The sequence below is a fragment of the Chiroxiphia lanceolata genome, chromosome 14 (assembly GCF_009829145.1).
Source record: "Chiroxiphia lanceolata isolate bChiLan1 chromosome 14, bChiLan1.pri, whole genome shotgun sequence".
Classification (NCBI taxonomy): Eukaryota; Metazoa; Chordata; class Aves; order Passeriformes; family Pipridae; genus Chiroxiphia; species Chiroxiphia lanceolata.
This window is the reverse complement of record NC_045650.1, coordinates 12,628,036-12,641,887: the sequence shown is the minus strand read 5'-3', so window position 1 is coordinate 12,641,887 and position 13,852 is coordinate 12,628,036. Positions and strand designations below refer to the sequence as shown.

Genomic DNA, 13,852 nt, shown 5'->3' with positions numbered 1-13,852 from the left:
TGTGGTAATGTGATGATAAAACAAAAAGAAACAAAACAATTTGTTTTCTCTTTTCCAGTTTTGACCTTGTGGCTGTTGGAGGAATCTCTGTCACTCTAGTTTTTGACAGATCTCCTTTCATATCTGAAAAAAGAACACTTTGGTTGCCTTGGAATAGATTTATCATTGTAGACAAAGTTGTAATGCAAAGAACAGAGTCGGACACACCATCTTGTGACATCAGTAGTTTTATCAGCCCGAATCCGATTGTACTCCCTTCCCCCTTGACAGCATTTGGAGGGTCCTGTCCTGAAAGAGGAACTGTTATTCCAGAACTTCAGGTAATGAAAAGACTTTCAGATGAACAATTTGTTCTGTTGCAGAACCAGGGATAGACAATTTTAGAAGGTGAAATCAAACAGTGAGCAAATAACGGCTGTAATGTCAGTCACTTGGCAGAATAACACCAGTGCATATCTCTTTAGTACTCTTTAACAAGATGCTTTTGTCTTTTTTCTTTCTTTAATTTTTGTTAATATTTAAAAGTGCTTTATTTCTGACCTCCAAGTAGAAGAAAGTGGGGAGTCCTAACATGGTTTAGTATTGAAACCCTGGTTTATTTATAGTGATGCACAAAACCATTCCTAGTTACAGATGAACAGTACAATTTCCCCATACATCAATGGGAGACATGACCCAAGATGCTTTGAAGATTCCTAGAGGTGTTTCATCTGCTCACATATTCTAGTTCTTTACAATGGCATCTCTGGCTATATATTAGATTCTTGGGTTTCATTACTTTCTTTCCAAGGTCGAGCAATTTTAACATGATCTTTAGAATTGTTTTTTAATTTAAATGTCTTCTTTGACTCCCTTAAGTGTTTAGAAGTCATTTCGAAATTAACCTTGTAATCAGCTGTTCTTCTACTTGGACCTTAAAAGAGGTTGTGTGAGTTGAACACCCAGCAAAATACAGCTACACAGGTTTCGGGTCGTGTTAACCCCCATAATTTGTAATATGTTGTTTGAGCTGTTAGAGTTTAAACAGTAAGAAGTCCTTTGGGTTCTCTTTTAATTTCACTGAGCAAGTCTGGAAGAGACTTGGAGGCTACTCGTAGACATGAGTATTTCCAAACTTTTCTCTTTTTCTCGTAAAACTGTTGCTACTTTATTCTACATGTAAAAGGCCTCTGGTTGAACTCAATTATGTCTAAACACCTCCGTAACTTTCATGCTTTATCCAGTGGATGGCCATAGTGTTTCTTCACAGAATGTACTAAGTGAAACTAATGAGCATAAATTAAGAATAACTGCTGCACACCAGCAAGAAAAAACTGGGTCACAGTACTCCACATGAGGTGTGCCTGGGTCTGCTTTGAACAGCAGGCACCCAAAGATGCAGTCTACTCAGAAAGAAATTGCACCCAATTCTTTTTTTTTTCAGTCATTGGAGAGTTCTTAGAGTGTTAAGTTTCATGGTATGGTACTGGGAATTGAACAAAAAGTAACCAAGAATAATAGGAGACAGAGATACATTAGCATGCATTAATGCATGAATATTTCTTCCTGGTTGTCTATTAAAAAATGAGAAGGGATGTCAGATGTATGACAGAGAGGGCAGCTGGGATGTCAGCAGGAAAGAAGGGGAACACTGCAAATCAGGAACAATAAAGGGAGCAGGATTTCCCTGGCAACACTACATTTCATATGTTGAAACGACAAGTGCTGGCAGGACTCCAGCTGTACTGCAGCAGTGCTGTGACAGTGATACTGTTGCAGTGTGTAAATAAAATTGGTTTGAAAGTGAAGTAACCTATTGTTAAACAAGAAAAATTTAAAAACTGGGAAATGTAAACAAAACAATTTCTCTTTTTCCAAGAGTGATGAATTTAACGTTGTGGCAGGTTGACTCATTGTTAGAGAAATGCATTAAAATCATTAACCTTATTAAGCACAGTCTAGTTTTCAGGTGGCTTTTGAGTTACTGCAGTAGCATCTCCAAGAAGCCATTCTCGTTTCTTGCCCGCTCTTCCTCACAGTCTGTCCCAGGACAGCTCCTTTCTCGCAGGAGATCACAAGAGCTAAATCCCTTTTTGTAGCTCCAAGGCTCACATCATTCAAAAGGTCAAGGCCAAACTTTTTTTTTTCCACTGACAAGCTCACGTTCTTTGCAGTCCTTCTAGTTGCTGAGGGCCTATCTCCATTGCAGTGGGAATTGATCCTACCCCACAGTGGGCATATCCAAGCTAGCTTTAATCCGAGTGATTCAGACAGCAGCACTGACAGCAGGGCCCTGGGACTTGACTTCTGTTGCACACCCTGGGGACTTACCTGTGAGTGAGATGACTGATGCTCAGGCTGTTTCATCCTCGCTGCTGTGTGTCCCCAGTTAGCTTGTTAGGTTCCTAATGCTGGCCCTTCATACACCATGCCCCTTCTTGCTGGAGCTTAGCCTAACTGCACAGAAGATGCTTTAGCAGGAAGGTTTGTTTTCTTTCTTAGCACTGCCCAAGTTAGAGTTATTACCTCCAAGGCAGGATAGAATCTTCACATCACAATTATGATAGAAAGTGTGTGTGTATTTAAAGAAAGGTTTTAATTGTATTCTGGTTAAGAGCATTTGTTAAGTAAACCAAGTAATGAAGGCAAGGTAAAGCTATAGAGCTTGTATGTAAAAATATGTGCACAGATACAGTATTTGGACCTCAGTAGATAAGAGTAAAGCATCAGAGGAGGAGGCTCTTTATCAAACAGACTGCCATACAGTAAGTTGACCAAGCAGTGTCTGATGTTGGAAATTTTGTAACATGCCTGACTGCTGCATTGCTGAAATAAGCACAGGAAACATCAGTGCTTTGAGTGGCACTTTGTTCACATCATGACTGGGAAACACAACCTAATTACCTGCTGTTCTTATTACAAATTTGCATTTTTCTTTACTGTAGATATAATGATGTGGGTTTTTTTCCAAGGTGGTCCAAGAGGAAATCGCGATTCCTTCAAGTTTTGTAAAGCTGAGTTACCTCAGCAGTCGGACACCGGGGTATAAAACTTTGCTGCGCATTATTTTGACGCACACAACCATCCCTTCTGGAATGACAAAAGTCCATCTGATAGTTGCTGTTGAAGGACGTCTGCTTCAGAAATGGTTTCCTGCTGCAGCCAATTTGGTATACACATTTGCCTGGAATAAGACAGATATATATGGACAGAAGGTTTCTGGTCTGGCCGAGGCAATGGGTATGTAGAATCACCTTGATGTAAGCAGAAGCACTCACGCACATCAAGCCAGGAAAATACAGCAAATAAATTTTGTTGCTGCACTTACATTCTTTTAAATCAAATGCCTCTTTAGCTACTAAAGTGACTTGTATGATTTCCTGAGAACATTTATTTTCTTGTTCTTCCAATGTCATCTTTCTAATTTAATCAATTTGAAAATCCCTTTTTCCCTCAGAGAATGGTTATGTACTAACGGCATTATATTCAACTGTCTTTGTTTTTGAATGTTACTTTGAATATGACCTTTGATGTGTCATTGTTTCTGTCATTTTTTGGCTGTGACATTTAAAATGTCATTTCCACTTAGGGTTTGCAAAATTCTAACTTTTAGGCATCCTTTCCTACTACATTTTATGTCCCCAACAGTTAAAACTAATTGATTTGTTGTTTAAAGATGTTTATACAAAAATCTTTATGTTTTGTAGACTTTCTTCAGCAAGCAGCACAAGCTATTCTGAAAATTGCTACAGAAGTTCTGTCTGTGCAAATAGATTTTATTTAGCCAGCACTTTTTTTCATTAATTTCATTATTTTTTTAAGGACTTTTTATTTTTTTAATTGAATATGAGGTTATGTTGCTTAATGGACTAATCTTATAGATACTTTGTATTAGAATTGTTTATTTTACCAGCGAAGCTTAGGATTGTGAATATTACATCAGAGCAATTGTGACAAGTGGCGTTGGTAGGTCAGGCTATAAAGCAAGAATAGCTAGAGCAACGTGGAGCCGTCCACCCTCGCAAGGGATATGCCTCATTCCAGATATTTCATATATGAAAATGCTGTTCTGAGCAGCAGCCAGAAGCTCTCCTCGGGATCTGTTGTGTTGTCCATGCAGGCAGAGTGCCTGCAAAGTGGCCTGTACAAAACCAAAAGGTACCATCCAGGCTTTGCAAGCCCTGCAGCTCCCAGATCATCTGTTCCCATATGCTCCCAGACAGGTAATCTGTGAGGTGGGTGCGTGGAGAGGCGATGGGAGAAGGTAGGATTAGAGCACTTTCCTGGTCATTTCTTCTTAGAGAATGATGCAGGCGTAGACACGGATGACCATGAAGGGTTATGAGACCAAAATATGGAGTCGGATTTACATCATACCTTGCACATAGAAATATGTCAGAAAACAAGAAGCTCTTCCTGGAGCTGTGGTCCTACAGTCAACAGATATAGTGCAGACTACTACCTGAAGGGACATTCCCATGTTCTCTCCTTACCCCTGGGCCCCCATTCACATTCATTTGATCATGAAATGAGCCAGATAAGGAACAAATTCAGCTGAAAACTGAAGAAACCAGGAAATAAGTGATACATTTTCAGCTTCATTAGTTTCTTGATCTGCTATGAATGCTAGTGCAGAAGCTCAGGTCTTCTCTTTCCAGCCACAGCTCACACATTACATTGGCCTAAAGGGATCCAAACTCCACCCTTGCTGCCAGGTGTCCAAAATTGCTGCATTATCTATCCTATCTGCATCTGATCTTCCACATCTGGCTCACATCTGCAGAAGGATGAGCAACTTTTTGATAGGGTCAGTCAGAGAGGGTTCTGAACGTCCTGGCTATGGCACGTGATGGGGAGCAGGAGAGCCCTTCTCAGCCTGCTGGGCTACGTGAAACATTGTGAGGGGGGCAGACCCGGCCTTGGCCCGGTGCAGGTACTGGTCCCTGACAGTGTTTTCTCAGTGAAGGAAGGTATTAAGTGCGTTGTTGGCACATATTTGTGCCAACCCAGAAATAAAAAAAATATTCCAGCTTGCCCTTTGGCACTCCCATGGGTGATCAGGCAGAACCAGATGGGTCATGAGGCTTTCCTTCAGCACAGCTACTTGTGCCCTATGTCCAGAGGCTGTCACTGCACATTGTCACTAATGTATTTGAGAGGGAACAGTTGAGTATGCTGCTCCCATAAGAGTCCTGTAATGATTGTGAAGTGCAGTATGTATCTGGACTTTAAAACATTTTAATTCAAATAGATAACATCTCATGAAATGATACTGTAGTTAGTTTCCCACATTAGAAGTAGATGAGCTTAATGCGTTTAAATATGAATAAAGCTTACACAATAGTGCTGGATAACAACTTTTAAATTATTTAATTGGTGCTTAATTTTTTTTTCTTTTTCTTAAAGTTTAGGTTAATTATGATTCTTTCAAAATAGGAGCAAAAATCTTGATATTTTAAGTGCATTGCTAGCATGCTTTGTTAGATTCCAATAAAGCTTTATTTAATTTGACACACTGTTGGGACCTTTATCTGCATCCATTATATGAATTTTTGTCAAAATAATTTCCTCTGCCAGTATACTACCAATATTTAATAATGCATTCTGTTCAGTTTTCATTTTAATTAAATTAAATTGCAGCAGGTTGAAGTCCTGGAACTCAGGATTATAACCATCTGCTTTTGGTTTTGTAAACACTATAAACATCTATATTTTTATTCAGGGTTATTGACAGCAGTGATCACGCAACCAGTTACAGGAAACAAGAGTTTCTGAGCATATTTCCACACACGTGTGGTTATGTTTAAATTTGTAGGAGAAATGTTTGCTGCCATGTGTCTAGTCCTCAAGCCCCTCACAAGAGGCCATTTTCTCAGAGCAACAACTGAGATGACAAAGCAGCATTTTTTGTTCTGAATAAAAAAAAGCACCATGTGGATGTTGACACACAAAACCTTGGTGGTAAAGTCTGTGTCCCCTTGTAATTTAGCATAAGAAAAAGATTTCAGTCAAATGCTCTGTAAATGCTTCTGGGTAACTCCATACAGACCCCATCTTACTCCTGCAAGCCCTTTCATCTCATCCAGCAGCACCAAGTGGTCTGCAAGGACAAACCCTCTTGGGGGTGAATGTAATCCAGCTCTCCAACAGCCCTACCCCTTCTCTGTTTGTGACTCTACCTGGTATTTTGCTTGAGTTAATTTTATTCATTGTTCAAAGAAGATAGATGTTGATAAGTGCAAATATTTCAAGAGAGGTTAAAGTGGAGGTTACCATCCTGGTTAGTCGCGTCTTTTATTTCTTGCCTGTATTTTGGCAACAGCCTTTAGACTGTGGCACTACTAACCAAATATTGTTCATTCTTCTAAATACTTGTATGAAAAGAATAGGTTTTTTGGTACGAATTATTTCAGTAGGTCTTTTGAAATCCATTTTGAGACTGCAAAGAAATTTGTACTTGCTGGCTGTCAGTGTCCAAAACCATAGTCACCACAGATCACATTCATACAATGAAATCTCAGTCACCTCAAAAAAGTGATATAAATTAATTTGACCAGAAAGTAACACCCCACAATGAGGGTAAGCTGACTGAGATTTTTAATTTCACCTACAAAATTACATTTTTTCAAAACCTGCCCCTAACGAAATACTTATTTTTCAAGTGGCGCTGCAATCACCCTGTTGACTTACAATTATTATGCTTTGCCTTGATTACTTTGCATGCAAAATGACTGATAGGAAATTTTCATGGATGGTACATCAGGACCTCCAATTAGATGGTTCAGGAGACCCTGCTTTAAGATCACACAGGTATTTCTTTTTGGAGCATAGATGTCATTCATAAATGTGTCTAAGTATGCATAGAAGCATGGTTGTAGACACACAGAGTGTATGTCCACGTCTCTCACTGATGAGAGGGGACAGAAGGGCAGCTGTGCAAAATAACTGTGAGAGCAGGGAACAGTGAGCTTCTAAGAAAGGGGTGATAACCCCTAGAGGGTATTTGGCAGCTCAGAAACATCAGCTATAGGCTGGGAATAGCAGGTGCTTTACGGTGTTAACTGCAGTCCTGGTAAACACGGCGCAGCGGATCCATTGGCACGGATTCCCAGACAGTGGAAATTGTTATGCCTCCCTCACCCCAGCTCTCAGCACGGTCCCTTCCAGCAGCTGATGAACTGTCCTGTGGGTCTGTATCGGGTCATTGAGCCAGGCTGAGGGAGTGCCTTATAGAGCTCTGCTTTTTTCAAGTACACACATCTCACCCAGGATTGAACGTGTTAAAGGCATGACTGGAGTAAAGATGCTAATGTGTAGGTGGCAAGTGTGAGGTTGCTTCACAGGAAAAATGTGCCCTTTATCTTCTGTCTGCATTAACACCTAGAAAACAGTGTGTTGGGTTACTGAACCTTGATGACTCATCCCAGCACAGGATGTGGCTGTTCTGGAAGTTCCATGCCCTCACTTGGGCTCTCGGCCCAGGGAAGTACCCAGTACACCAATACTAGTGTTGGTTGTAAGAGGTCCCATAACAGAAAAATTGGACAAAGTGGCTTCTGGACCCTCAAACTGAAACCTGTAATGTCCAAAACATACAATATTTACTGTACTGAAAGAGATGTGATTTTTACAAGTCAGAGCTGAGCTGCAAAAACAAGTTTTTTCTGCTTAAATAGTGAAGCAGCTCTAGAGCTGTTGCTGTAAGAAACAGCTTTCAGTTTGCCATAAAACATTTATCTTACAAGTGCTCCCTGCTAGGGCTGGTAAAAATATTTTAATTGCCTTCCATAGTGGAATTTAGATGGCATTAAAACTATTTATGATTTAAGTAAAGTATACCTAAGGCTGCTACCTAGAAAAAGTGAAAAGAAACTATTAAAAATGCCAGAAAACTGTGGGGTTTAATATTTTTTTATTTTGTATCTTAAAATATTTTGAAAGACATTTTTATTTTGGAAAGGTTGAACTATCTCAATATTTCCTAGGTCAAATTTTGGAATTTGGTGTCAAAATAATATTCTTCCTTTATGAATAAGTTTCAGTGAAAGCTAATAAAGCTAAGTAAAGGAGATAAATAATTTTTTAAAACAGGTTGCTATATAAGAGAAACCAAAAATTTTAGGAGGTTTTTTTAATTTGTTTTACTGAAGTACTGAAGGAAAGGGATTTTGGTCAATTTGAGTGCCCACCACTCTTAGGGAAATTCAAGATTTTTCAGCAGGTATTTTGGTGATGTGCAAGCCTGGTAAGATAAATATATTTCTAGAAATGTTCAGCTCGTTGATCCATTTCTGCCTAACTATAATATTTACAATCAACAAACAAATTAAAACCATTTTGTTTTAACATGGATTCTTTTTTTATTTAAGCTGTTATTCAGGTAATTAGCAGAAATGCAATAAACAATCAAATCAGGAGTCATTGGAGAAGATTTATGAAATCCATAACTGGTACAACAGACAATTTTCTGCTTTGAAACAGTAGTAACTATAGCTATAATAACATACTAATCTCTTAAACCCCTTTTTTTCAAAAAAATACCATTCAGCAAAAGCAATCTGGCAGAGCAAAATTAGTGGGATCATTACTTGACAGATAAATATCAGAACTTGGAATGAAAAACTGTCTAGCAGTTCACAGAGGAAAAGGTAGACTGAGAGCTCTCTAATTATTTGTTTGCAGTGTCGGTGGGATATGAATATGAAACATGTCCTGATTTTATTCTGTGGGAGAAGAGAACAGTAATCCTTCAAGGCTTTGAAATGGATGCTTCAAATCTGGGCGGCTGGTCTATAAACAAACACCATGTATTAAATCCGCAAAGTGGTAAGTCCTTCCTTTATTAACTGGCCACACATAAGAAGAATACAAATTTTGAAGGAATTAATTGTTCAGATTTTAAGCATTACACTTCCTAATGTGTAATCCTCTTTGACTGTGCACCCACGTTTATTGAGAGCTGAACTGTAAATGCCATCTGAAAGGATATTTTTAATGTTCTGGCTCCCAGGTATTAGGCATTAATATCACTGACTGTTGCAATCACTAACACATTGTGATCGTTTGGGTGGGAAAAGGGCACACTAATTTAGGTTCATTCTCGCACAGCTGGTACAGAAGTGCCACATTTCAGGTCAGTCTCTAGTGTTATAGTCTCAGTGAAGTGTCTACACCCCTAATTCATCCTGTGACTACCATCAGTTAGTAGCATCACAGCCCCAGGGACACAAACCCTGCAATGAACACAAACCAGCCAAGTGAGAGGCAGCACTTCCAAAACCACACTGCCAGTCTGGTGTGCAGAAGCTTTTGTGGCTGCCTGCTCTGTGGAGAAGCACAGTAAGTTACTCCTCAGTACAAGCAACCCAACACCTTTCAAAGCCCTGGGGAAAAAAAAAACTTCAAATGCTTTTGGTGTCATAACGTTAACCCTGCAAAGAGATTCTTCAGGCATGGACGCTTGAATCTGGTTTCCCATGGCTTTTATTTTATACCTGGGGGGTTTTCTTTTCCTCCATTAACATCTATGATCAGGACCTAGAGGGATTAAATTATTAAAACGATACCTGTAGATAAATTATGGTAACTAGAAATATATGAGTTTGCCAGTAAACAGATATCTCGCCGTCCAGGAGAAGAGAAACTTGGGGTCAGATTTCAGCACTTACAAATCAGCAGAGTACTGGATTCAGTAAAGTTCTCTTAATTTGCTCCAGCTGAGAGTGAATCCACTAAAATCTATTTCCATCTGCAAACTTCTGTTGATGAAGATTCATGCACAGATGTATGGCTTTCAGGTTTTTACAAGTTCTGTAGCTGAATGCGCAGCTACAGTATAAATATTCCAAATACAAAAGGTCAGATTTAGTTTGTAAATTAACTGGATTTCTGTTTTGATTTAAAATAGTTTGACATTTTAAACAGCAGTTCTTTCATATCCTGTCTTATTGGTTTGTATAGATTGTCTCTTTTAAATGCCAGCTATTGACATTTAGCACAAAGAGAAATCTGACCTCAGTCAGCTGAGCCCCCAACTGTGAGCCCCATAGTCTGCTCCTTAGTGCCAATTTACCACTTGCATAGTTTAATTTCAAGACTAAATTGCTGGCAGTAACTCCAATTTATATGACTATCTGCTAACTGCAGTGGTTACTACCATAATTCACCCCATAGGCACTAACATGTTCCGAGATTTTGTAAAGTGTACAATTATAATCCGAGCAGGGCTAAATCATTGCTTTCCTGAGCACAGGGAATGTGGTGACAAATTGCTTCCTGTCCCCATCTCAGCTGTGCAGCTGAGAATGCCAGAGAGCACTGACCTGTCAGCCTCCTGCCACCTCCTCTCAAATCATCTGGGCTATGCCCACTGCATGAATGGGGAACGTGCAGCTTCTTGTACCTGCTCCTTTTCCTCAGATATTCCCACTGTGCTGGGCACAGTCAAGGCTGAAGTCGGGGGAAAGCTGCCAAACATTTTTGTCCATCATTTGCAGAGACATAATTTGGGGAGGAGAGGGCATGAGCACATCTGACTTGAAATCAGGGGGTCTCTTCTGGTTACAGTTTGCATGTCAGAACATCTCCAGCGAGGGTGACAAAGCCCAGGAGAGCTCAGTGGTGTCTCAGGTGTTCCTGATGATTATAATGGGCTTTGAGCATGCACACCTGGATCGTGTATAAGAACTGGAAAAGCAGTTAAGGGCAGAAAAACAATTACTATAGCAAAGCTAGTGCACATCTAACTCATATATTAGTAGCATGTTGCTCATTAAAGCAACAAAACCGAATAATGAACTGTATTAACCAAAAACCAGAAATAACAGGTGCGCTTCTGGTCTAGAAACAAGTGAACTTCTCTTCCATTTCAGATATATAAAATGGGCTTTAAATAAGGACAAGAATATGATTCAAACTTAGAATTACATATTTCGGACTTATCTCCATACCACCATATGAAAAGCATTGAGTAGCTTTCTTGAGTATGAATATATTGAGATTTTTCAGTTTTAAATGAAGCATCCCCTCTGCTTTTTAGAAAGATGAAACTTGCATGGTTTTGGAACACTGTCACTGGATTAACTGTAAAAACTGCATTGGAATACAACATTCTTGATTGCAAATTACAATTTTATTTTCAAACTAAACCTAGAAGCACTTTGACTGGTTATCTGCTTCTGAAGAGCTTATATCTAACTTCAGCCACTGAGCCTGGTCTCCCAGCAGGTCTGTTGCTGTGCACAACATTCCTCCTCAGAGCCAGGGTAGATATTCTCTCTCTCTCTTCAGGAAGGCTACTCATTTTAGGGATGTTACAAAATAAGCCAAATGCAACAGAGAAATCGTAAAAAGAAATAGATGCAATTTTACAGACTTGCACTTCATATCCCAGTCTAAGCTGTGGAGGTACAAGTATAGGCATGAAGAAACCTTAGCAAGTGAAAACTGTGTTCTACTGCCAGATGTAAGGATTTACAAAAATAAAGAAAGAAAAAAAAAAAAGATGTCTGATTCCAGCAGAACAGATGTGAAATAACAAATACTGTTCCAATGTGGCTGTCACTGGAAACTCAAGCTTTTTAAAAGTATGCAGTTTTGCATCAGTCTGGCTGTTAGGTTACCAAAGGACCACATCCTGTTCTCAGCTGTACTCCACTGCTCTTTTCCTGCTTTTTTTTTTTCCCATCCAGTTTGGAGGTTTGATCACTTCTAATTTGTGACATATTAGAGTTTAATGTTTTCTGGTACAAAGGTTTTGGTCAGTTTGGAAGATCATCAAGGCATTTCTCATAATCAAGAAGAGAACAGATACCATAAATATTAGTTCCTGCATAGAGTCCTTTTAAAGACACTTGTATCTCATGAATACAAATGAATGTGCTATTAACCGATTTTTCAGAGTATTATTTAAATTAAATTTTCCTTCTGATGGGCAAGTGTATTGATTCCATTTTTATTTATCTGGGGCAAGGAGGATTAATTTCACAGGGACTTTATGCTTTAAGGTAATTTCAACTCCAGTGCAACACAGCATCAACTAAAATTAAAGCAGCAGCTCGAAATCCTGAAATTAAGCGCATACTTGCATTTATTGACAGCAAAACATATTCTCCAGAGTCCTCATTATTTACTGGCATTTGTATGAGGCCGTTGAAAGATTACCTTTACATTGTTAATTTCAGACAAAGGGCAGCATCTTCATTTCATAGTATTTTTATCCAGTGCATAAGGGAGAATATTGCCATTCGTTTCACTGGCATATTTCCAGGATGCTTTTCTTAAGCCAACATTCAAACAAATCTATGTATTCTGTCCTCTATTGTTCAGAAATAATTTTTTGAAAATATAATTCCCTTCAAAATAGCTATACTGGTGCTCAATAATTTCTAAGGTGAATTTTAGTTTCAGATTTACCTGAAAGCCACAAAAATTAGTTTAAACAAAAGTTCGTAGAGACAGTACATAAATACATTTGCCATACTTTGGGAAAACTCAGACATGTCTCAACATGTACTTCCTGCAGTGTGCAGAATATGCTCATTTCCCAACATAAGAGTTCTCCAAAAAGTAAATTCCCTTGTGTTTATTCCTTTAATTGTGCCACTTTTCTGATGAAGTACTGGGCTTCTCAAGGGAAAAAAGAGATTTTGCACTGGGGTCTAAAAGAATACCTATCTTCCATTCAGCAAAAGCCAAATTCTTGCAATTACATGTTATTTTAAAGATACTTCTTAAATATACTACCACACTGTTAGTTAAAATAAACACTATAGCGATCAGCTTGAGAAAATACATCTTTGAACTGGTTCTGGTATCACCAACCTAGTAATTGGGAAGACTTCCAACAGTGTGTGCTGCAGAGCAGTGGTAAAATACTGACACGCTGGGAAGATGTTTTAGCCTTTATGGTAGAACTTAATATATTCCTACTGGTAAGATGTTCTCTTGTGCCTCAGAATTGCTCCTTGACTCTTAACTTGGCTTTGCTGCACTTGCACCATTTTCATATACCATGAAGGACTCACATTTAAATTTGAATATTGATTTTGTACTGCCACTCGGTGCTCTTTTGTGAAAAATGCATAGTAGTCCTGCTATTAATCTCCTTTAATTAAATATTCAAACTGCCCAAGAAATTCCTCTGCTACCTAATAAAAATTTATGAATAAAATGAATATTAAAGTAGTAATCCCTAAGAAATCAGATAGCACTGCAATTAGCAGTCAATTTGTTACAGCATTAACCAACCATGAGTTCTCCTCATGATGTTGCCTTTTAAAATAGCCACTAGCCACTAATGAACAAAATGGTGACGGTGAAGCTTGGGATGAACAAAATTGGAAGAGATTAGTGGAGCCCTGTGACAGTCTCTAAAAGATGAGATGTTTGTTGCTATTTTGATAGTCTGGTTTTCTAGAGGATTTCGTAACCCAGAATTGCTGAATAGTTTAAATGCTATACATTTGCTTTTTTTGTCTCTGTTTTCTTCTCTCCCCTTCCTTTAGGAATTGTACACAAAGGGAATGGGGAAAACATGTTCATTTCCCAGCAGCCTCCAGTCATCTCCACTGTGATGGGCAATGGACACCAGAGAAGTGTCTCTTGCTCCAACTGCAATGGGCTCGCACTCAACAGCAAACTCTTTGCCCCTGTTGCCCTTGCTTCTGGCCCCGATGGGAGTGTCTATATTGGGGACTTCAACTATGTCAGACGGATCTTTCCCTCTGGAAACTCAATTGGCATATTAGAATTGAGGTAAAAAATTAATTATCTTTCTCTGACCAGTGTCTGTAATCCTGGCTGTGATATGCCTATGAAAACTACAGTGAGCTTTTGTCCCTTGGGACTTAGAGAAGCAGCCACATCTATTTGC

The 13,852-nt window shown here is 39.0% G+C and overlaps 1 protein-coding gene across 1 annotated transcript in view; it reads left to right on the top strand.

Moving 5' to 3' along the window:
• TENM1 (teneurin transmembrane protein 1) overlaps positions 1-13,852 on the top strand; it is a 761,012-nt gene that overhangs the window by 686,541 nt on the left and 60,619 nt on the right. The window contains 4 exon segments of the mRNA XM_032701921.1: positions 59-320; positions 2,952-3,219; positions 8,662-8,805; positions 13,485-13,734. Of these exon segments, the coding sequence (XP_032557812.1) occupies positions 59-320; positions 2,952-3,219; positions 8,662-8,805; positions 13,485-13,734 (924 nt within the window).